General features: G+C 37.9%; 1 protein-coding gene across 1 annotated transcript in view; it reads left to right on the forward strand.

The window, feature by feature from the left end:
- Window positions 1–26,583, forward strand: part of ZMAT4 (zinc finger matrin-type 4) — a 248,788-nt gene that overhangs the window by 200,285 nt on the left and 21,920 nt on the right. The window contains exon 5 of the mRNA XM_008143861.3: window positions 7,125–7,221. Coding sequence (XP_008142083.1) covers window positions 7,125–7,221 — 97 coding nt within the window. The remainder of the gene's footprint in view (window positions 1–7,124; window positions 7,222–26,583) is intronic.

Consider the following 26,583-nt stretch of genomic DNA (forward strand, 5'->3'; position numbering starts at 1 on the left):
CACTGTGACTTACACCTTTGTTTTAAATCAATGAAGGTGGTCAAAAGGTAGAAACTTTCAGTTATGTGATGAATAAATACTGGGGATGTAATATGCAACATGGTAAGTACTAGTAGAGTTACCATTGATGTATGATATATTTGAAAGTTGCTAAGAGAGTAGTAGATCCTGTAATGTCTCATACAAGGAAAAAAAAAATTTTTCCTGTTTTCTTTTTGTGCCTATATGAGTTAATGGATGCTAACTAAACTTCTTTTAGTAGTCATTTCACAATATATGTATCTCAAGTCATTACAGGGTACAATTAAACATACCGAGCTGTATTGCCAATTATATCTCAACTAGAGGCCTGGTGCATGAAAATTTGTGCACGGGGGAGGGGGGGTCCCTCAGCCCGGCCTGCCCCCCCCCCTCACAGTCTGGGAGCCCTCACAGTATGTCCTACTGATGCCTCTGTGGGAGGCGACCAGCCGATCAGGTATATAGATACTTTCTGGAGGCAGCACAAACTCCTTCCTTATTTCTTTCCTCTGTGGTTGGAGAACAGGGGACTAAAAGGTGGAGACAGAACTGTGGCCAGGCCTGGGGCTTTTGTAGGCAGTGGAAAGAGGGAGAGGGCTGGGGAAAGTCTAGACACCTTTCCTTCTATTGTCCTCCCTTTCTCTGAGCTCCACCCTCTATTTTTTCCTTCTCATGGTGGATGCTAGGGCCACAGACTGACCAGAGCCCAGCAAAGGTGGTGTTCAGCCCCCTCACTTCTCAGCTGAACGTACAGCTGCCTTGCATTCCAAGCGGGGCTGTTTTCAAGTGACTAAAGCGCTGGGAATCCACAGCTCCTGGCATCTCCTCTCTGTTTCCTCCTTGGGTTGGTTGCAAAGTTCACTGAGACACTGAAGCAGCTCTGCGTAGGGCCGGGGTACACACGCAGGCAGGGTCACGTCCCAGGTCATGGACACAGGCAGGCAGCATCACATCTGTGGCCAGGGATGCAGGCAGGCAACTTCACCTCAGTGCTGGGCAAGACGTTAGCACTGGGCAGGCCTGGGGAGCAGAAGTCCCTGCCCCTGTCCCACCACCCAGCTCCTGTGCATGCGCAACCCATTGACTGGTCCTGACTTGGACACTGTAACAGACAAATTGGCATATTTCCTCTTTATTATATAGGACTGACCCTTGTGTGTAGGTCTAGTTCTGGACTCTCAATTCTGTTCCATTGATGGAATATGTTCCATCCTTTTGCTAATGTAAGTAATACTTTTATGATTATATCAAATTTTATAGCAAATTTTAAAGTCCTCAAGTATAATTCCCCAAACTATTTTCTTTTTCAAAATTGTTTTGGCCATCCTAATTACTTCAATTTCCACATAAATCTAACAAATCACTTGCGTATTTCTACAAAGGGCCTGTTGAAATTTTTATTGAGTTTTCATTGAATCTATATGACAGCTCATATCTTAACAATAGTGATTTTTTTAGCTCATAAATATGGCATATATATATATATATATATTTATATATATAGATTTTTCTTAATTTATCTCAACAATGTTTTCTGGTTTTCAGTCTTGTATAACTTTTATTACATTTATTCTTAGGTATTTTATAATATTTTAATACTATTATGCTGGATTTACATTTTTTTTAAAATTTTCCATTTCTTTGTAGCTATTTAAAAAATACAATTGATTTTTTTTCTATTGGCCTTGTGTATTGTGACTTTTCTAAATTTGTTGATTTTAGTGGCTATTTTATAGATCCCTTAGGATCTTCTATATAAGCAATCATATCTTCTACAAATACAAACAATTTTACTTCTTTATTTCCAATCTGAAAACATCCTTTTCTTTTTCTTTTCTATTGCACTGCCTAGAATCTCCAGTGCAATACTAAACAGAACCGATAAGAGTGACATTCTTAGCTTTTTGCTTAGCTTAGGAAACTGTTCACTATTTTACTATTTAATATAACATTAGCTGTAAGTTTTTCATGGGTGCTCTTTATTAAAATAAGGAAGTTCTTTTCCAGTTTGCTGAGAATTTTGATCATGAATGGATGTTGAAATCTGTCAAATGATCTTTTCTGCAGCTATTAAAATTATATTACTTTCTCATTTTGTCTGTTAATATAGTGAATTATATAATTTGATTTTTAAGTGTTAAACCAATCTTCTCTCTTGGAACAAATAAACAAACTTGATTATGATATGTGTATGCATATATACATATATCATAATGAATGTATGGATGTATATATACATATATATATGCATGTCTGTATCTATCTTGTGTTTCTAATTTGCTAATTTTTTTAAATATATTTTTTACTGATTTCAGAGAGGAAGGGAGAGAGAGATACCAACATCAATGATGAGAGAGAATCGCTGGTTTGCTGCCTCCTGCACACCCCCTACTGGGATCGAGCCAGTAACTCAGAATCAAAGCCAGGATCCTTTAGTATACATGCTGCCACTGTATCCACTGAGCCAAACCAGTTAGGGATGATTTGCTAAATTTTAAAGGATTTTTATGTCATGCTTATGACAAATACTGGTTTACAATTTTATTTACTTTTGGAGTCTGTTAATTCTTTTTGTTAGTGTTATACTGGCTCAAAAACAAGTATGGACGTGTTTCTTTCTCATCTCTTCACTGAAAGAATTTGCATAAGTTGATAGTATGCAATCCTTTAATGTTTGACAGAATTCTCCAATGATAGCCTCTGGGTCTAGAGCTCTTTTTTGCTTTCTTCTGAGTTAATCAAATAATTTTACCATCCTATTTAATTTCCTATGTAGGATCCATAGCTTTATGTCCTTGTATTTGTTTCTAGTGGAATAGAGTTTGCATCTTGAAATGACCACTGACTATTTAGAGTTACTATTTACCATTTTATGCAAAAGATAATGATCATTCAGTAGTGTTGTCCTACTCCTATTCATTCTTATGTTATTGTTGTCATGTATTCACAATATAATGTTACAGTTTAAATCGTTCACTTTCTTCAAATAAATTTAGAAGAATAAAAATATAGATATCCACATATTGATCATTTATGGTGTTCTTTATCTTTTCCTGTAGATAGGAGTTTAAGTCTTGTGTTTTTTTGCCTCCCATCTAAAGGACTTTATGAGCCTTTCTGTGATGTGGGTCTACTGGAAAACTGTTCTCTTAGTTGTTTTTTTTTTTTTTTTTAAATATCTTTATTGATTTCAGAGAGGAAGGGAGAGTAAAAGAGAGATAGAAACATCAATGATGAGAGAGAATCATTGATTGGTTGCCTCCTGAACCTTCCCCAATGGGGATCAAGCCCACAACGCAGGCATGTGCCCTTGACCAGAATTGAACTCAGGACCCCTCAGTCCACAGGCTGACACTCTATCCACTGAGCCAAACCAGCTAGGGCTGTTCTCTTACTTTTTATTGAAAATATTCTTATTCCACTTTCATTTTGAAGGATGTTTTTGCTGGATATAGAATTCTGACTTGACAGTTTTGTTTGGTTTAGTTTCTTTTTTTCACCACATTTTGTTCCTTGAACAGTCACGGATGATTTCCACTCCTACCTCTCTATGTTTTCTGTTTACTCTTCCCGGACAACTCTTGAACTAGTTCTTCAATCACAGCTTAATTCTCATTCCCTTGGGTTTCATATCATACTTCTCAGAGAACTCTTGACCATGCTACCAAAAATCACCCTTCTTCTCTGGTTCTTTCTCATTATTCTGTTTACATTCTGTGTGACACTTTCACAATCTTTAATTATGTTTTTCTTTCTTTACTTGTTTCTTGTGTTCCTATCTGACTCGCTCCAGAAATAATTTTATTCTGCCTCTTTTATTCTCTCCTACATTCTTGGCATTCAGCAAAATAACTGGCATCATAATAAAGTCATAATGATGTTTCTCTAATGTAGAATGGATACATCTAAAGTTTCAGGGACATCTGAAGTCTAATTTTGCTAGACTTGAAAAGACAGAGTAGTCACAGACTGCTCAACCCTCCAGGACCATCTATTCTACATACTGTACTCGGGAATATAAATACAAAAGCAATGCATCTTCAGGAAGCTTTTTCCAACTCTCTGAGTTAGAAACAATTTTCTCCCCTAGTTTCTGGGGCACTCTGCTCATCCAGACTGTGGTACTTGTTATGATCTACCTAATACTATTGACATTTGTATTCATATATTCTCTCTCCAATTGGACTGTCAGTTCCTTGCAGGCAGGGACTATATTTCCTAACACATATTGACAATCCTGCAGAAATAACCTTTGGGTCTGCAGAGGTTTTATGGATACTCTTAAGATGGTATTGCACTGAAAATGAATTAAATAGAAAAGTTAGCATTTTTGTTTAATAAGACTCTGGTTCTCTGAGGAAGAAAGAGCTGTATAATTCCAAAGTATTTGGCTTTCAACTGAGCATTAATAAAGCCCTAAGTTCCCACCAAGGACACTTGTGTCATGTGTGGGGGAGGACTCCTCTGCTCCTTTGCTGCCTTTGTTCTTGTTTATACGCACAGCCTTTCTAGTTTATACTCCCTGTAGTTTGCATCGCAATAAAATGCCAAATATTTCCTGCCCACGCCTCTGTTTGGCTGCAGAGCATGAAAACTTTAATGAAAAGTAAGAGATCAGAATATTTTTTAGATTTGTTGGTGATCTTAAAAGTGCCTATATTTTTAAACATACATATTTATGCCTGCTGCCAAACTGAACTTCCGTTTGTTATGAGGAGACCTTTGATTAGTCTGTAGTCAGAAGGGGACTTGTATAAAAAGTAGTTACCATTTATTATGAGAAGATTGATGGAGAACTGTGGAGTGAGAAAGGCCTGAAGCTGGCTTTCATATTCTGATTTCATGCACAAAAGGGGAGATAAGGATTTAAACAACTCATATGCATGCTGGTTGTGATAACTTACAGTCTCTGGGTTTGGGGACTATGGTAACTTTCTCAATCATGCACACCTGTGAAATTCAAAAGTGATATAAACACAGCTCTTTTTTATAGAATAACATTTTAAGACCTATTGTTCTGACAAATTCAGGTTACCAAAAGGCATATGAGTCTATGGGGGCAGTACCTGTTAAAGTGTGTGTGTATGTTGAGGTTTGGAGTTACTAGTCTGAAACTTCCTGTATATTCCCAGGCCATATCCAAAACTTATAGAATCTCCAGAAGCTGTGCCTGAGAATCTACGTTTTAGTGCCATAACTAGAGGCTGTATCGACACAAGGAAGTTTGGGAGTCATTGCTTAAGCCTAGGGAATAGAGAGTCAACAGTTGTCTATTTCATCTCTGAGTCATTAGTCTGTACCTGGAAAGTTTTGAGTCCCTTAGATTACTTCCCAAAAAGGTCCCAAAAAATCTGTGGCTTTGATACCTTTGTGATTAGCTATTTATTTTCCCATAGGTTTCAGGAGAGAGAGAAGAACTCTTCCCACAGCTCACATGGAGGAGGATAAGTAAAACTCACAGTACTGTATAGCTCCCTTTTAGAAACTCTCTACCTATTTCTTTCTTTCTATCTCTTTTTTAGACTTGTGGTGAATGATCAGCTTGGGACTGGAAACTGGTTCTTGATCACTTCCTTTGGATGCCCTGAATTGTACCTTCATATTCACTTTAGTAATGTGGGTGTAGTTAGCATCTATGTTTTAGGACTTCAACTTAGGGCTTCATCTGGACATTGGGACAGAAATAGTTCCATTTTAACATCTCTTTGAAATCATAAAAATAGCTAATTTATATTGATCACTTGTTATGTGTCAGTCATTCTTTCACACATGTTTTTCCTTAGTCCTCCCACAATCATATAAGAAAACAGAAGTACAGAGAAGTCAAATAATTTGTATAATTGCACCCAGATATCAGGTCGTAAAATTCTTCGAACAATGTGTGCCCTTGACCAGAATCAAACCCAGGACCCTTCAGTCTACAGGCCAATGCTCTAGCCACTGAGCCAAACCAGCTAGGGCTAACAATGTGCATTATTTTCCTATTAAGAATTTTGTCTCTTAGAAAATACTGTGCATTCATCAGAAAAAAAAAATTGCTATAGTTGTTTTATAGCCTTGTTTTTACAATGGTAAGACATTGAATTTTGGAGCAAAATTAATAAAAACAACTCTTAATTACTAAGAATTTTAATATATCTTATTCACTTAATTCTTATAACAACCTTGTGATGTGGATGGTCTTGTCTTCATCTTGCAGTTGAAGGTAAACTGAAGCTAGGAAGAAATTATATGACTTCCTCTAGATCATACAACCAGGAATGATTGGAGCCAGGATTTAAATCTGAAGTTTCAGATCTTAACTCTGAGTTTCCTTTTCTCTCTGCTCTGCTGGGACACACCATCAGAAGGAATGTGTTCAGTTGTGGGTCTCTGAGCTGTGGCAAATGTTTAAAGTTGTTTTGTTGAAGCTGCTTTCTAACATGTTGACTCTAGAAGAGTCAATATTACGAAGGAACGAGATTTTTAATAACCTCTTTGGAAACAGAGAGCATCTTATTCATCTTAGAATTCCCCAGTGCCTGGTCCAAAATTGATCCTCTATTAATGAACTAATTAAGTGAATAAATAAGTAAATAAATAGATAACATTCTTTTAAACTCTCTCGTGGGAAGTAAGCTTTCTTGTGAAATAGATTAATATATGATCCCTCTGAGTATAAGAAGAACCCAAGTGAATGATGTGTAAGTTGTTTTCTGACTCTGCCATTGTAGTAGTTGTGGAGTAGGAATTGAGATAGGTATTCTCTGGAGTCTCAAGTTTCATGCAGATAAGACAGCTTACCATCTCTATCTGCCTTGAGAAAGAGTACACTGCTTCTTTGCTTATGTTACAAACTTTCCAGAACCATTTTATATCAAAAAATATGTTTTAATAATGTCAGCCACCCATAAATGGAGCAGGCATCTTCTACCATATTCACAGTTATACTTCTGCTAAGAGACTTGTTGACTGGGCTCAGGAAGGAGGGATCAAAATGTTGTTGGTGGGATGGACCAGATAACCACTAAGATAATCTGTCCCTTAACTTTGGGAGATTCTAGAATTCATTCAGGTGGTTGAAGACAAGGATGCAGCTAATGCGGTCTGTCTGTTGTCCACAGGTCTGAGGCGCAATTACAGATGTACCATCTGCAGTGTCTCTCTAAACTCAATAGAACAGTATCACGCCCACCTGAAAGGATCTAAACATCAGACCAAGTAGGTACTTTCATACTTTCACTCTTTAGTGTTTTTGTTTGTGGTTTTTAGATGATGGTTAAAGGCTAACCATTTTAATTGTTTCTGCATTTAAACTGCATCTCTTTACCTCCAAAGTTCCCTTGATAGTGTTTCTGCAGAAGCCTCCCAAGTCTGCTTAGTGCTATTTGAAGAATGGCTTTTTCTCCTTTGGGGGCACAAATAATGATAGGCTTTCTTCTTTCATTTTCAAGGACAGTTCACCGCATTTTTTATAAACTTCAGGAAACATTTATATCTATTCTAAGGGTTTTTAAATAAACAATGTTATCTCTGTTTGAAGGATGTGCCAGACTTTGGTGTTATGTCAAATTCCATGAATGTCTTCTACCACTTTCCATTTCTAGATGAATGTTGTTAATTAGTATAGAAACTTAGCAAATCTTATGCTAAGTATTTCCAATTAAATGGAAGCTTATTTCATTATTTTAGAAGAAAGTCTCCTGATTTTAAACCTGAAAAGGCTAATCAGGCATAATTTCACCTATATTTATACTTTGCATCTCTTTAAAAGTGAATGATTTTAGCTTTGAGGGCATTTTTAAAGTAGCTGCTAGGACTGCTAATGAAATCTAACAAAACAGAAAAAACACACAAGGAATATCTCAAAAGTATATAATGTTCCTGAGTGTAATTGTTTTCATTTCTCTCCTATTTATCAGCAGAATCATTTAACAGATTTGACTGTACCAAGGCTTCATAAATAATAAATTATGTATTTAACAAACATTTATTGAGCTTCACTATGTGTCAGACTCCGAGGTGTGCACTGGGAAATAAAAGATGAATTGACCCAGCCCTGCCTCTGTGGAGCTGTCTGCAGGTCGGGGGTGGGGAAGGGGGACAGCCATGTAAACACACAGATTCTTCTCTAATACCACGTGAACACCTAGAGCTTTGAGTGCTAGGGAGAAAGCAACCAGGGTAAGTTTATAGGGGTGTTGGTGCAGAAGTTGACAGATAAGGTTGAAGTCATGGTCTGATGCTGCTCACCATCAGAACCCTGGTGCCTAGCACAGCACTTCATGCCTATTAAGGGGTTCATAAACATTTTTGATGGAATGAATGTGTGATTTTAAAATACGAGTAGCAATTTTTCATGCAGGCATGTGAGGAAGGTGCATTCCAGGCAAGGAAATTTCTTTGCAAGGATATTTTAAAGACACAGGTCACAGGGGATCTGATGTAGGTGAGGAAATGTAAGCCTAGATTTGGTTACTGATTCTCAGTCTCTTCATCCATGTTGTGCTGTCTCGTGAGTCAAAGACACTTGCATGACTCACTTTACTCTGATCCACCCTAGAGTACTTTTATCAAGGGAATTCTGCAAAAAAATTTTTTCTCTGATTTGTTATAGAGTACCTAGAGTGCTTGTATTGATTATTGGACACTACTGTCCCCTCCTCCTCCAAATAGTCTATTTATCATCTCTCCAACTTTGTAAGAGGCACCATATACAATCTAATTAACATGCATTGAATCTACACACCAGGACATTGCAAGTAGCTGCAACAATAAATGGTAATCTTTTAGAGTCATATATTTATTACTCTTAATATAGATAATAATAATATATTATCATATAACATATTATATATTTGTAATGTAAAAAGGTAGACAGTGATTTTGAGTGTCATAAATCATGTAAATAACTAATGCAGACAGTATCTTCCACTTGGGAAAATTTCTGTCTATGAAATGTGCTATGTGCACATATAAAACTTTACTTGCCAGAATATGTGCCAGCCATTTTCACACCTATTATCTCATTTAATCCACTTAACTACCTTGAGATAAATAAATTGACCCCTTGTTTTCTATGAGAGCACTAAGGATCAGAGAGACAAAGCAACTTACCCAACAGCACCTTGCCAACAAATGGCAGATCCGGGACTGAATCTCGCAGTGTGACTCATGCTTCTGCTTCTTTCATTTCAGTTAGTTACCACACAGGCCTGGGATGAAAGACTGCCAACAGAGAGTACTATGATGAATTTTTAGTACTTCCCTGGTGGGATTTAATAATTATATGTGACTTCAGAAGGGTACTTCTCCTACTGTGCAATCTTCTTTCCAATAAACACATTTTTTTTCTACCTCAAGCACAAGGCTGCGCTCCCTCTGAAAGTGAAATGAGGGAAATATGAAGAAAATAATTGTAATAGCCTTGTCCCACATGCTTCTTTCATCTGCCCTCATACCTAGTTTGGATTTTGTGTGTGTGTGTGTGTGTCCTTGTTTATGAGCTACATCATTCCATAATTTTTTTTGTAACATTCTTGTCCAATTTAGCATCAAAATATATGCTGACAGCATTAAACAAGTTGAGAGGTCTTCTCTCTATTTCTGATGCCTGATTGAGTTTGAGGTAAATTGCTATTATTTCTTAAGTATTAGGAAGAACAAACTGATGTAGCCATCTGGACCTGGAGTTCATCAGATGGGAAAATCTTTACTAGAATTTTAATTTCTTTAATAGAGCACTGTTCATATTTTCTATTTATTCTTAGATCAGTTTGAATATGTTGTTTTTCAAGGAGTTTGCCCATTTATCTAAATTTTAAAGTGTCTTGATATATAGTTGTTCATGATATGCTCTAATTTTATTTTTGTCTGGAAGATGTTTTTCATTCCTGACATTGTTTATTTGTGCCCCTTCCTTTTCTTGTCTATTGATCAGTTTTGTTAGAAATATTTCAATATTTATTTGCTTTTGTTGAATGAGTGTTGGGTTTGGTGATTTTCTCTATGTACAGTTACTTTCTACCATTTTAAAATTATCTTCATCCTACTCCCTTTGGATTTAATTTGCATTTCCCCCCTAGCTTGTTAACATCAAAGTATAGGTTATTAATTTTTCAGTGTTTCTGTTTTTCTAATATATGCATTTAAGGCTCTCAATGTGCCTCTACAAATTGCTTTTGCTATATGTTGCAAGTCATCTTTTTTTTTATATATCCCAGCAGTTTTAATATGTGGTATTTTCATCTATATTTATTTATTAAATAGAGGCCTGGTGCACAAAATTCGGGGGGTGTCCCTCAGCCCAGCCTGCATCCTCTCCAATCTGGGACCCCTTGGGGGATGTCCAACTGCCGGTTTAGGCCCCATCTGCGGGGATCGGGCCTAAACCGGCAGTCGGACATCCCTCTCACAATCTGGGACTGCTGGCTCCTAGCTACTCACCTGCCTGCCTGCCTGATTGCCTCTAACCACTCTGCCTGCCAGCCTGATAGCCCCCAAACTACTCCCCTGCTGGCCTGATTGACACCTAACTGCTCTCCTGCCAGCATGATGGACACCTAACTGCTCCCCTGCTGGCCCAATCACTCCCAACTGCCCTCCCCTGCAGGCCTAGTCCCTTCCAACTGCCCTCCCCTACCAGCCCAATCACCCCAACTGCCCTCCCCTGCAGGCCTAGTCCCCCCCAACTGCCCTCCCCTACCAGCCCAATCACCCCCACTGCCCTTCCCTGCAGGCCTGGTCACCCCCAACTGCCCTCCCTTGCTGGCCATCTTGTGACAATGTGGGGGTGGCCATCTTGTGACAACATGGGGTGGCCATCTTGTGGTGGCCATCTTGTGATGATGTGGGGGCAGCCATCTTGTGATGTGATGGCATGAGGGTCAATTTGCATATTACCTCTTTATTATATAGGATTCTTACTGTGATTTCTCTTTTACTCATGGTTAACTTAGAATATTGGGATATTTTTATATTTATATTTTTGTGCTGATTCTACTATGATTAAAGGACATACTCTAAATGAATTCAATCCTTTGAAATTTGTGTAGACCTGCTCTGTGTTCCTGGCATATGGTCAATTTTGATAATATCCTATATTCATTTTTTTAAAGTGTCTTTTTCAATAATTAAGTAAATGGCTCTATATATCAATTACATTAAGTTTCTCAATATTGCTCAAATTTCCTATGCCCTTACTGATTTTTTATCTGTGTGATATCCATGAGAAACAGAGGCAGTTAAAATATTCTAACTATAAATATGGATTTGCCTAAGTGACCTCTTAATTCTATTTAAAATATGTATTAAAGGTATGTTATTAGATGCTTATACATATAGGATGTTTTTATGTATTCCTATTAAATTGGCACTTTTTGTCACCATGAAATGGCCTTCTTTCTTACTAGCAATACTTTCCTTAACATATACCAACATCAGCTATACCAACCTTCAAAGCTTCCAAAATGTTTTCTTTAAACTTTATCCAGCTTTTATTTTGTTCTCAGGTGAAAGGTTAGCATTATACCAATTACGTTATTCGGGCTGAAAATGGAAATCAGCCACTGAAATGCTTCCTAACTATTCTAATCTGACCAATTAAAACAACATAAGTATTAAGATGTCAGCAATGTTCAATGTCGTATATTTATATTTTTACTAATAATTTCCAGTAAAAGTGTTGAGATGAGTAAATATTATTAAAACATGTAGAGCAAAGCGCACTGACTTTTAAGTCAGTAGATTTTATTCTAGTATAACTTTGCCACTGAGTGATCTTGGGCACTGACAAACCTTCTTTAAGTATCAGTTCCCTTATAGATAAGTGAATAGTGATGACAAGAACAGGGCAAATGTGTATCCATTTTCCATGCCTTCCTCATGATCCTAGTACTCTTTCCTTCTCATCATGAATTCAGTCTTAACACTCTTAAAACAACTCCCCAATTAGCTTTAACCATTTTATTAGAACTATAATGTGTCCCAATAAATTATGTCCACCCAGAACCTCAGAATGTGATGTTATTTGTAAACAGGGTCTTTGCAGATATAAATAGTTAAAAATATCAAGATGGAATTATTCTGGATTTATTGTGGGCCCTAAATCCAATGCCTGGTGTCTTTATGAGAGAAAGGAAAGGGAGAATGGGACACACAGAGAAGAAGGCCATGTGAAGATGTAGGTAGAGATTGGGGTTATGTTTTCACAAACCAAGAACACCAGGAACCAGCAGGGTCTGGAAGAGGCAATGATTGATTTTCCTCTGGAGCTTTTTGAGGATGTGCCCTGCTGACATCTTGATTTCAGACTTCTGTTCTCTAGAATTATGAGAGGATAAATTCCTGGTTTTTGAAAAATGGATTTTAGAGAGGGAGGAAGGGAGATGGAGAGAAACATTGATTGGCTGCCTTTTGCATGCCCCCTACTGGGGATCCATCCTGCAACCTGGGCATGTGACCTGATTGGGAATCCTCTTGGTGCATGGAACAGTACTCAACTGAGCCACCCAGGCTGGTACATTTCTATTGTTTTAAGCTATGCAGTTTATGGTCTTTTTTTAGGGCAGCCTGAGGAAAGTATTACAGTGTAAAACCTACTTGACTTATTCCACAAGTATCCCTTTAGGCAACTTCTTATCATGCCTATCCCAATGACAACAATTGTGATGATGCTGATGAAGAAGATGGTGATGATGGTAATGGTGCCACCACTGATATGCATGGGGTGGAACTTCTGTTTGAGTGGAATACAGGAACACATTAAAATGCTTTGAAAGTGATGTCATATCTAGTATGTGCTCTTTACTGGTAGCAATGATGATTTTTTTTTCTTTTGTTGGCAAATGTCATAAACAGGAAAATGGCAGTCAATTTTTGCTCCATTGTTAAAGAGAAATATTAAGTAGCTAATAGGACTAAGAGTTTAGAAATGCAAATGATCACACTGACATCTAAAGCAATTGCCTATTAGTAGATTCTTCAGTGTTTCCAGGGGAGCTAGTGTGTCAATTAGTACAAATGATTAAAATGAAATTTAAAGGCAGATGAGTACAAACCATAGACTAATGACCATTTCCCACGTAATGTACTTAAATTTGAGATTAGGGAACACTTCAAGCCTTAGGACAGTATATTACCTAGAATAAAGGATATAAAAGTTGTCATTACTTACTTTGATGCTTCAGTTGGTTGAGAATGACACACAAGTGTCTAAGAGAATTAATCAGACTGATCAGAACTTAGCAGCAATTTCTAAATTTGCTTTTTCCTTTGATGGGAAGCCTTAAATGGTATCCATTGCTTTTTGCAGATTTTTCTCTTCAACTTGGTGAATCCTAGACAAAGCCTTTATATTATTCAGTTTCCTATTATGTTCATTTATTTGTGAAGTAATTGAATGAATGTTTAGACTAATTTTCAGGTCTAGAATATATTTGCTTTAAATATTTTGGAATTCCGTTCCTTCATTCAGAATAGTAGTTATCTGAGGGGTACACAGTAATAATTGAGATAGTTTTGCGAGATATGCCAACCATTAAGAACCTTCTGTACTTAGGATAAATAAGTTACTTAAAACCCCAAGAAACAAGAAAAACAACAACAATGAATCAATGAAAATACTTCAAAGGCTGAAAATATAGATGTTCTTTGTGCAATTTTCAATGTGGTTTACTGGCACTAAAGGAAAATTTTCATAACCAAAGGGTTTGGAATTTTGATACTGTGCTATTTTTTTTTTTCATGAGAAAGTTTTCTTTTCTGAAAAGTATAAAAGTTCAGTAAAGTTTTGAGATGAGCAGGACATAAGATAGTATTGAAAATAGAGCTGTCCTTTCCCAAAGTATGTCAGGTTATTTCTCTTTAATTGATAATCATTTGTAAGCTGCTTGGAAAGGTTTGGAATAAAGAGCAAAATCTAGAATCCAAGGAAACTGCTTTGCTTGTCCCATTTTATGATTCTAGCTGTGCAAAACAGCTCTTCTAGAAAGCAGAGACCATGGAGTGTCACCAAATCTTTCTAGCCCAGGGCACTCTTAGACACTGTAAATAAGGTGCCTATAGCAGCATAGAGATGAGAATGTGGCAAAGCCTGTGGGTCAAAGGGTGTTCTTTTTTTTAGCCCTGTTTTTAATAGAACATTCTAGTCTACTGTTGTCAAGAGCCCTCCCTTTTGGTGAAAGGCCTCTGATGAAACAGTGTCCAACTTCTCAAATGAAAGAGACAGTGGCCTTTAGGGAGAAGAATTCCAGAGAAGACAGAAAAAAACAACAAAACAAACCTTTATATCTCTCTCTATATAGCACTAATGCACAGGCAATTCTAACAGCTCTATTTTTTCCCAAAGTCTCACTTGCATGCTTTTTCTATATACGCCATACCTAGGGATACATTATAATTACAGTATGTGAATAAATTAGGCCTTTGGCAGGCTTGGAAAGAACTAAATGGGAAGCACCTTCATTCTGTCATATTATTTCTAGAATTACTGATGACATCTAATATTCCTTAGCTCACTCATTTTCTACCCTCCTCCTTCTTGGGGGACTTGTAATCATTATTTTGTCTTGCTTGAAATTTGTATGAGTCATGGCTGTCTCCAGAGTGGTTCTGAGCTGATAATTTAATGTCCCAGATTTAACTGTAGGCCCATGGAAACCTCTCAGTTCTTAGTCATTAGGACCAATCACCAACCTGACTTGGTGCTGAAAAGTGCATCAAGAAAGAGAAAAGAACTGGAAGGAGGATGGTGGAGCCCAATAGGCCTGGCTGAGAGTCAGACAACCAGAACTCCAGTGTCAGTCCTGCTTCTCACACCCTGTGTGGCTTTTAACCACTTGAAAACATTATTTGAAAATCCACCTATTGAAATGCAATATACATACAATAAAATCCACAGGTTTCAGGTATATAATGTGTTGGGTTTTGACAGTTTATACACCATGTAGCTACCAGCACAATTAAAATAGAGAACATTTTCACAACCATTAAAAGTTCCCTTGAGCCCCTTTGCAGTCAATCCCCCATCTCAGGCAAACAGTTTCTGATTTCTGTCACCATAGCTTAATTTTGCCTGTATCGAACTTAATACAATAATACAGTATGAATTCTTCTCCTTCTGCATTCTTTTTCTCAACATAATGTTTTTGGGATTCATTCACATTGTGGCATGTATCAGTTCTTCCTTTCCCCTCACTGAGCTTCAACATCTTCATTTGACAGGGAGTTGGAATATGGAGTAGTCAAGTCTTATCAATTCTAACATTCGCTTATGTTATGACTTTGATGTTTAGCTTCCTTAACTGTTTTATATTTTTCAGCTGGCAGAAGACTGACTGTGAAATATTTCTTTAGTGTTTACTTCTCTATTGCTGGGTGACCCAGTTCTTTTCGACCCTTTTAACAATTAGGTTCTATAAGAGGAGAGAGGTCCTGGAGGCCTTTTATTCTGTCCTTAAAAAAAAGACCAGGGACTTTCCAAATGCTTAATACTTGGGGCAAGAGGGGTAAAACTGATTGTATAAGCAGGAAGTAGAGAAAAAAACTTACTCTAACTTTATTGCATGTTGTGAATACAGATCACAAACTCTGGTGTCTTCTCAGGCCAACAGGGATAAGAGGTACTTAGCAAGGTTCTAGAGGAGACTTGACCCTCACCTGAATAGGCCAGGCTTCTGCACTTGTACTTATTCTGGGTCTGCTATAATCTCTTCTCACACATTTCACCAAGGTTCACTAGAAATTAGAGTATGCTTATTTGTAAACTATATTTAGCTGCCATTGACTTTTACTCCAACCAAACTTTAGTAGAATATTAATCTCTTAAAAATCATCATGGAACATGGACTGCCAAGGAATCTATCTATCTATATATATATATATATATAAAAGTCCAGTGACCAGTACAGTAGAACAACCAGAATGACTGGAACAAATGGTGGCTATGAGGCGCACTGAGGCAGCCAACCAACCTGATCTGAACCCCAATCAGCCCCCAACACCCTGATCAGGGGTGGGGCTGGCCAGCCAACTACCCATTGCCCCTCCTCCACGCTGGCCATGCCCCTGATTGCCCCCACCCCAATCAGGGATGGGGCCAGCTAGACAACCTCTCAGGCCCCTCCTACCCACTGGCCTGGCCCGATGGGCCCCCATTGGGGTGGGCCAGCCGGACCCCACCAGTGCACAAATTTGTGCACCGGGCCTCTAGTTGAATTAAATAAAGGAAGGACCTCGCTTCATATAGGTCAATTTTGTTGGGAAAGTAGGGGGAGGAGATATGATGGGAATGAAAACATGCCCTTAGCTGTGTTACTCAATCCAGCTCTCTACCACCTCTTTTTGGGGTAGGGGAGAGGATTGAGTGGGTCCATTTTAGCTGGGATTGTCATAATGTGGGTGTGGTAGTTGTGTGAGTGCACAAATCAGCCCATATGATGCAGTCCCAGAGCCAAAGTCTATTGAGCATCTTCTATGTATAGAGCATTAAAACAGGCCTTGGGGCCCTAGCCAGTTTTGCTCAGTGGTTAAAGCATTGGCCTGCAAACTGAAGGGTCACGGGTTTGATTCAGGTCACGGGCACATACCTTGTTTGCTGGTACCTTGGTTACAGGCTCAATCCCTGGTCCCAGTCCTGGCACATGCAGGAGGTAAACAATCACTGTGTCTCTTTCACATCAATGTTTCTCTGTCTGTCTATCCCCCTTCCTTCCCCTCTCTCTAAAAAATAAAAAAATCAATGCGTAAAATATCCTTGGGTGAGAATTAACAAAACAAAACAAAAAGCACACCTAGAAAAAAAAAAAAAAAAGATAGGCCTTGGGGACAACAGAAGGCGATACAAAGATAAGTATAGCTCTCAACAAGTTTATAATCCAGTTGAGGATTTACAAGTAGTCAAGTAATTATAGTTAAAATCAGCATGGGATATGGTAAGAATAAGAGTTATAAAATGTCGCTGGAATTCAGAGGAAGAAGAAATTGCATCTGGTTGGCCCATCAGGAGAGGTTAGTGAGGATTGAGTGCAGTAAAGTGGTTTTGAAATTAAACCATTAGGGTTCAATCATGGCTCTATCTTCTAACTGTGTGACCTTGAACATGCTACTGAAAGACTTCTCTGTGGCTTAGTCTTTATATTAGTAAAGTATAACAGATTATAAAAATGCTTACCAAAACTGACTATGGTGAGGATTGAGTTTTAAGACCAACAAATGCATTAAACTGCTTAGACAGTACTGGACATGAAGTTTTTTCCTCATTAAGTGTTAATTATCATTTTGTATTAATGAAATTAAACTTGAAGTGGCCCTGAAGGAATGGTTAGATGACTGTTGAGATAACAATACTTCTGCTGTCCCAGTAGTTCTTCTATAGGATTTCCCCAGAATTTTTCATAACAAACTCTAGTTTCTTGTCCAAAGTTTGGGCTTCTGGACGCTCACAAACTTCAGGCCTTCTCATGGTTTAGAACCCAAAATTTTATTAACCAGCAGTGGGATATAAAGACAAGCCTCCAAAGACTATCCTCATTCTGCTCCAAGTCCTTTTATTATGCAACAGCTTCAAGCTTGATATTCAGTCTTGCAATGCCAGAAAGAACACTTTCTGAATGCTCCCAATTACATATGGTCTTTACACCCTGATTCCTATCCAGGCTTCTCACTTTATCTAGCTCTCTGATTACCGGTTGTATTTTGTCATTCACCTGTAGTTAGCACATTACTCTCCAAAGACCATGATTTATGAACCTTGAAAAATAAATAAAATAAAATAAACTATGCTGCTGATTGACTTTCCTAAAATCATTCTCCCAATATTCTTTGCAAATCCCTGGATAGAATTGCTTAACCATTCTGATTACATGGAACTCATTTTTCTTCCCCATTTGCATTTTTCACTTTACCATTTTAAAAGCATGTGTATCCTTTTTACTCAGGCATCTATATACTTCTGCTCATACCAGAGTCAGGCCAATCTCAATATTAACTAATTAAATCTAACTTTGAGTCACAACATTTGATAAATACTCAACTTTAATTGGAAGGGTTTTCTCAAAAATAAATGCTCTCCATGGATAAGGATAACACCTCTTTAAATGTTAATCACTGTTATTTCAGTTATAACTTAACTATAAACATTTTGAAAATTTGTTTTTATTTTCTTCTTTGCACTAATATTATTGAGACCATTCTATATTGTGTTAAGACTAGCCAGATGGAACCAGAATCTGGACCTCAGTCAGAATATAAATTTATATAAGCATCATTATAGTCATATATATCACTCTTAATAGTCCTTAACAGCAAATAGGAAATATGTGATTTTTCTATAGATTTTAGGGTCACAGAAAAAGCCCAGTCTATTCATGCTGAGTAGTCAGATACAATCTATAAAGCTATCTTTCAAAAATGTGGGTGATATTTCAAGCTCAGGACACAATTAGTTCAAAGTTCTACCTGCTTCCTCTGGTGCTATTATGCTCTCTAGAGCTATATCTATTTGTTCTCTTCCTTATTTAAGTGCCCTTTCTTCTAAAGACACTGAATGGGATAGCATGTGCACTTTACTCTTTTTGATTTCTAAAACCATCGCCACCAAACTTTTTTCTGTTCTTACTAAAAGATCTTATAGTAGCCTTAAGTAGATGAGTTTCAGACCTCTGATTTTATTTCCTTGATAATGGATAAAGTTTAAATAATAGATTGCATTTTATAACATTTTTCTGGTGCTAAATAAGATAAACTTACATATAGCTAAGATTTGCATGAGCAGACAACTTATTAAATTAGAATCTATTGTCCTTGAATGTCTATATGAGAAAGGACATTTAAGTCTTGTAGATGGTTTTCCTGGGTGCTCTAAAGTTTCTCTTACGTTAAATCCAGCTTTAGATTTTAAAGGCAACTGACTAGGAAGGAGCTTCAGATTTTTTAGCAGCCTCCATACTGAGAAGGTTTGGAAGCCAACCATGTAGGTTTCTATTTCTTAGCCTTAGAAATAGATGTCATAATTTTGTTAGTCCATATTACGTAAGAATCTTGAAGGTAAAAGTGTGCCTCCTATGGTCAAAATGTAATCTGAGAGATTCATTACAGTCAGGAAATGTAGTTGCAATATCTGTTGTTCCCTTTCTAAATCTGAAGAGAAAGCGATCAGGCTCTCTCACACCAGTATTGCAGGAAAACATCAGTACAAGTAAAAGACTTATCAATGCTTTTTCAATATATGTATCCATTGGAGAGGCATCTTTTATTTTAAGTTTAACTACCAAGAAACACAGTAACAAATAATGAATTAGCCAACCTTCTAGAATATGCAAATGATATTTCTATAGTGAATCTAAAGGATTCAATCTGTTGGTAAAATTTGATCCACTCATGATCTGGAGGTTTGCAGTGAAGCAACATGACATGGTAAAGGAAAACCAGGATGTTTATTGATTAGGTCAATAGTTTAGCAAATTATTAAGTGACCCACCATATGCTAGGCTCTAAATCACTTAGGAGAGAATGACAAATTAATGTTCCATTCTTAAAGTGCTCATGTAATTTTTAAATGCCTAAACACTAAAGTTTTGTGATTCCAGAGAGTGATCCTTCAATTATTTGGTCCATTCAAATTGCAAGAAAGATTATTGGTGCTCTAACTCAGTGATGAAGGTCAGGAGCACTCTGAGCAGCTGTCAGTGATGTGGAGCTGGGTAGTGGCACAACAAGGACCTGTCACTAGGAATGTGGGCTCCAGGTACAGTTCTTAGTGCCCAGAGTAGCCTGGAACCTGACTTAAGAAAGGAAGAAAGACAGACTCAGGATCCAGGAGGAAGTCAGGTTTGAACAGAATGAGGCACCTTCTTATGAGCAGGAAGTTTTGATGAATGTAGTCATGGGAGCTTTGCCTTCTAAGTCCTTTCCCAAAGAAAACTACTTTCTTCACTCAAAACTTTATTTGTTCTGGGTTCTATTTGTAGAGCCCTTTTAGGTATATATGATTATTTAAATCTGATAACACCTGATAGGATATTTTATTGTTATTAAGCATAGGAAGAAGTCTGGATTAAAAATTATATTAAGAGTACCTGACATTTTGATCAAGAATGAAGGTTAGAGACATTTGCCTGTCCAATTTCTATTGAAAATTAATTATTCTTTCTCTCTTCATGTTTATAACACTTTCTTTAGTGTATGGTTCTAGGAATTGACAGTAAATGATTTGCTCCATAGGAGTCAGATATTCGTAACAAGAATGGATTTGTTGTCCTAACAGATTGTTTTACTATCTATGCAGGTAATTTCTCTTTTAACCTTGAAGTAGGATTATTCTTGGATCTTTTTATTAAAATATCTCATCCACAATAAATGCTCAACAATTAATAGTCTTTTTTTCCCCCTCAACTATTTAATTAGAGTTGATGCCAACACAGGATTAGAGTGATTAAAGTCAATGAAAATTGTGAATATCATTCAAAAATGTTCTCTGCTAATTGTGAGTAACTTTTCCATTTCCATGAGAGAATGTGACAGGCTGTAATACCTGGCCTGCCTTATGATGTGATTTCAGGGAATTGATTTCTCCTCTCAAAGTGATAACCTTCTTCCCATACATAATTGCCAGCTAATTGTCAAAAATATTCTTTCACAGAGGAAAAATTTACTTTGTCTACTTTCCCAGAGATAATTGCAACTATCAGAATCTTACCTGTGAGAGATTTAGATGGAAGGTGCTGAGGCAGAAATATAAAGGACATCATTAAGTGGGATAGAGAAGGCATCAAGGGGAGGCTGGGACTGGCAAGATTGAGCTTAGCCTCTTTAGGCCCAGAGTCAGACAAGCTTGAAGAAATAACACCCACTTCCATATACTATCCTATCTAATAAAGAGGGAATATGCTAATTGACTCTCATGCCCTCGCAAGATGGTGGCACCCACAACCAATAAAGAGGGAATAGGCTAATTGACTGTCATACCCTCACAAGATGGTGGCACTCACAGCCACAAGATGACAGTGCCCAGTCCCCTCAGCCCTGCCTCATCCAGCTGGAGTCCCCAGGTCCCCTCAGCCTTGGCAGGGGGCGGCAGGCACCACACGCCTCATCCAGCCAGAGTACCCCAGTCCCCTCAGCCCCACCTCATCCAACCTCAGTCCCCCAGTCCCCTCAGCCCTGCCTCATCCAGCTGGAGTCCCCCAGCCCCGCAGGGGAAGGCAGTTGGGGACAATCATGCTGGCAGGGGAGCAGTTAGACATCAATCAGGCCAGCAGGGGAGTGGTTAGGGGCAATCAGGCAGGCAGGTGAGTGGTTAGGAGCCAGCAGTCTCAGATTGTGAGAGGGATGTCTAACTGCCGGTTTAGGCCCAATCTCTGCAGGGTTCCAGATTGGAGAGGGTGCAGGCTGGGCTGAGGGACACCCCTCCCCCTGTGCACGAATTTCATGCACCAGGCCTCTAGTGGATTTACAAAAAGACAAGGGAAAAATGTAAAAATCTATAAGTTAAATGTTTTCTTTTTAAAAAAATGTTTTTATTGATTTCAGAGAGAGGAAGGGAGAGGGAGAAAGAGTTAGAAACATTGATGAGAGAGAAACATTGATCTGCTGCCTCCTGAATGCCCCCTACTGGGGTTGGAGCCCACAACCTGGGCATGTGCTCTGCCCAGGAATTGGATAGTGAACTCCTGGTTCCTGGGACAATGCTCAACTGAGCCACACCAGCTGGACAAGTTAAATATATTCTTACACAAAAATATTTCTAGGCTCCCTTACCATCATAGTTTTTTCCACTATGATTTCTTTGTCTTTTTAGCTTAGTGCTCATAAATCATTGATTTCAGATATTTTGGAATAATTGTAGATGTATGGACCACTTGAGTCACCCATTGTTATCCTTTTGGAGGACAGACAGGGAACAAGTAGTTTCGTTATGATTTTTAGTCAGAGAAAGGTTATTAAATAACTGATGTATGATCTCTGAGAGTCTGGGATGAAAAAGTGGAAAGGACTCTTCCTCCCTCCACCACTTGCCACTTGGTAGAAGGTCAATAGCAACCCCTATGGGTGGTCCTGACCTTAGGGATCAAAAGAAGGAGTTGAAAGCCCTGCTTCTGGCTTCTACTTACAAGCTTCCCCAACTACTCCAGTTTCTGGCTTATTTTCAGAGTCAAGAAACAGCTATCTTTAGAGACAGAGTCACTGTAGTCTAATAAATAATGTCCTTATCATCTGGCCATAGAGTTAAAGGTGGAGATAGATATATTATCAAGTCTTACAGAACCATACAGTTAAAGAAATTTCTTAAGACAGTTCTAAGTAATATTTTTTAAAATTTAGTTTAGAACATTGCCTTTTTAATAGGTATTTTGCTTTAAAATTACTTCTATTAGTAGTGTTCAAAGAAGAAGATGAATTACGTATGTCTGTTACAATTGAATTTACATGCAGATGGATATGATTTTCTGGCGTGTCCTCCTTTTGTAGAGCTCCAATTCTTGAGAATGATTTAATTTCATGCTGTGCCTAGCTAAAATCCAGATATTGCAAGGATATAGGACCAGTGAATGGTATGATTCTTACCTTCAAGAAGCCTAGAGTTTAAATTAAGAGACTAAATTAAGAGATAAGCATAATAGAACATTTAAATATATGCAAGTGATTTTATATAACATCATGCAAAAAAATGAGAGAAGGGAGAGATTAGAACACTCATGAATAATGAGAAAAATGTACTTGGATGAGATAAATCTTGGCTGGGGAACAAGGGTGAGTTCCATTTAAGGTAGGTCAATGTAAGGGGTTTGGGAACATTCAGGTGGAGGTGCCAATGGGCATTTAGGTCTATGGACTAGAGTTCACAAAATAGATGATGGTTGGAAGTGTAGACTCAGGAGTCATCTCTCACAGGAGATTATTTAAGTGAATGACAATAGAATAAATGAGATAATTTAAGGAGAGCATATGGGAAAAACCGAGAATAAACACACATTCATATATACGTGTGCGTGTGTGCACATGTGCACACACAGGGTGACAAAGGAAGAGAAGTCAGAACTTTTTCTTGTAATGACACATTTTATATTTCCTTTCTAAATAGGAGATGTACAAGAGAGATATGTACTTCAGAAGTAAAATATAAATACATTTCAAAAAGGAAGGTGCAGAGCAGAGTAACTGAATACCGGAAAGAGTCAAGTAGAAAGATGACCAAAAAAGTCTAGAGGGTTTGTCAATTAGGAGGTGGCAGTTGATTTTGGCCAGGAGAGTCTTGCTGTTTCGAGACCATGATGACCACATGATGGCTGGGATAAGAATGAAGTGAGGGAGTTTCTTACCATTGTTCACCATGAATGAGGGAGAATGCCCTGCAGCCCACAGATGACCGCAGTGAGAAGGGCAGAGGGTGACATGTGACATGCAGAGAGGAAAGGATTTTGCAGGAGAGCTCAAAATTACACTGCAGAACCCTCTTTTAAAATAAATAGTATGTGGAAATTGAGAAAAACAGAACTCTAAACAAAGTTGAGTGCCACCCATTGAACTTCTTCCCTGGCCCCTGCTATTCTCTAGGGCTCAGAAGAACCATTTGACAGTCATTACTGATAAGGCAACAGAGAAAGAGTCAAGGGTTCCTGCCTTTCTCCAGCCTGGGAGTTGGCAGGAATACTGATAGAGACCAGCAGGTACCTTAGTAAGTTGATTTTAGATACATTGCTTTTGAAATAATGACACTTCAGCAAAGTACCATTGGGTGTGCTGTAGGTAGTTGGAAATGGGCCTGGAATGCAGATATAAACTATGGCTTAAAATGGAGACTTTTAAGTCAGCTCAGTAAGTGAAAGCTAGAGCCTGGGGACTAGATGTATCCTTTAAAGGAGAGAAAGGGACAGAGAGAGAGAAGCGCCACATTTGACCTTAGGTAGTTGTGGGCACTGGTTAAGCACTGTCTAAAGCACTGCATCTGGTGCTGGAGCTGGAAGCCTGCAGAACAGGTTGTTGGACAGGGAAACAGATATATAGCAGGAAAGAGCAAGACAAGAACAAGCTCAAATTCATGAGTGTGAGCTGGAACCCCTGAGGATGACAGTAAACTACCTTCAGCTCAGTTGAAATGAGCATTCTGCAGGGGAATCAGGTGTGTAAGACACAAAAGCACTGATCTTCCAAGTGTAAAAAGACAAAACCAAAAACAGGGAAGAGAATTCTAGGAAATGTTGCTCAGCCAAGTCATGTTAGCATGCTACAAAACCACCACAGTTCACCCATAAAGCTGCTAACAATGATATAAGACAGAACATTGAAATGCCAAATGAAAGACTAAAGCATTAAGTGCTGAGTCATTTTTGTGTCTCTAAAAAAATTAAATAAAGGATAGAGCGACTTAGATGTTTCTAATTCTCTCAGGAAGATGAACTTGTTTTATTAATGAATAACATTTGGAATCTCTTTGCTTTAGGAACATGTAAAATTATAAATGAAAAACCATTTCTTTTTTTCACTGAATCATATGCCTTTAATGAAAATATTCTAAACTCATGTGTAGGATAATTAATATCCACCTAGGAATGAACTATATCCAAAATATTAAAAAATTAAAATACAACCAGGAACATACATTATTTTTTCACATTCTGAGATTAATTTGAGGGGAAAGATAAAATTATTTTCTCATTGATAAGCAAAATAAAAAAGGAAAAAAAATCTGCTGGTGCTATGGCTTCGGGCTTTATTACAGAGGTGTTATGGAAAATGGAACATCTGTGATCAGAAGCATTATTATTTACATAATTTGTCGAGGACAACAAGCTATAATAAAATGTCCAATTTCCCTTGGTGAAATTGTCTCTTTTACTTTAGATGTATAGATATTTAAAGTGTGACAGGGTTATGGAAGAGCATTCTAAAGAAAATAGCTTTGCCACTTTGTGAATGGGTAAAGCTGGAAACTTATTAGGTGGCACTAATGTTGGCAGTTGCAGGAAGCCATGTACCGAAGCTGGCACCAGGATAAGAGTTAGTGGGACCAACCTCAAGGAAAAAATGTATAAAACTTAGAACAGGCATCAAGTCCTTGCCCAGCCCCAACACCTTCTCTACAATTTCTGCCTAGAAAGCTTATCAAAAATGCTTGGTCACAAAGGGCCTTATAAAGACCATTTCTGGTGCTCTATTCTTTTCTGTCAGCATACTTTTTCAGAAGATATCTAATCCAAATATGCTCTATCGATCTATCTATCCATTTATACACATCCATAATATGGATATATATATACATTCAACCCTGATTTCTCCCCTGGAACTCCAGACTCCCTATTCAGATGTCCAAAACACATATCTAACTTAGTATAATTAAAAAGAGAACACTTGACTTCCTTCCAAGAACTTCCAACGCCTTCTCCCCGAATCTACCGTATTTTAAGCTGCACTATCATTTATACAGTTGCTCAAGGCAAAAATCTAGAAGTTAATCTTAATTCCTTTCCTTCACTCCATTTCCACATCTAATCTATCAGCAAGTCCTGCCTCTGATAGATTAGACTCTGCCTTTACATATTTCAAATCAGTCCTCATTTCTCCATCTCCTTTATCAGCACCCTAGTCCAAGTCTCTGATCGCTATCTTTTCTGGACTCCCTGCAGCAGCCTCCTCACTTGCCCCTTGTGGACCCATTTGCTTTTCTATATGCCTTTCCTCACATAGCAGCCAGAATGAGCTTTTAAAAATATACTCCATATTTTATTATTCTCCACTGAAAATCCTCCAAAAGTTTCCCACTGTGGTCAGAAGAGAATCCAAACTTCTCATGCTACTCACAGAGCCCTGTGAGAGCTGACCTTTACCCACCTCTCCGTGTCAGCTCAAACCAATCTGTCCCTGCCTACTCTACTCCAGGAATACTGACTGGCCTTTGCTCTGATTTTCAAACAACCAAACATTTTTTTTTTTTTACCGTAACTTGTGTTTTTACACTATCTAGAATCTCTTCCTCATGTATTTTCCACCAATCACCATATGTCTAACTCTTTTTTGTCAATCAACACACAGCTTAAATATCTCCTAAGTATTATTTGTCACATCATCCTATTTTAATTCTCTACCAAGTATATATTTACCTGATATTTATTTATTTATTTATTTATATCTATCTATCTATCTTCCTTCCACCTATTCATCCATGATTTCAAAAAATGTCAGAGAGGCCAGGACTTTCTGGATCTTGTTCACTGCTATATCTTCAGTGCATCAAGGGGCCAATGCATAGCAGGAATACACTGCTTTCTAATATTAGAGACAATAATGCATTCTAGTATTAGAGATAATAAAAGACAAATACTTCTAATATAAGATGGGAAATGCCATATCAGAGGAAAACAGGGCATGCTATGGGAGCACAAAAGAGGGATATCCAACTTAGCCTGTGAGAAGACTTCCTGGAAGAGGTGGTACTTAACTTGAATTGTTGATAAGTAGATGTACAGGAAAAGTAAGGAAGTTTTTCTAGGAAGTGATACCACCATTAGTAAAGGCTGATTTATATATTTAGAAAAGATTCTGGAGTGGAGAGAGAGAGAGAGAGAGAGAGAGAGAGAGAGAGAGAGA

The sequence above is a fragment of the Eptesicus fuscus genome, chromosome 8, assembly GCF_027574615.1.
Source record: "Eptesicus fuscus isolate TK198812 chromosome 8, DD_ASM_mEF_20220401, whole genome shotgun sequence".
Lineage (NCBI taxonomy): Eukaryota > Metazoa > Chordata > Mammalia > Chiroptera > Vespertilionidae > Eptesicus > Eptesicus fuscus.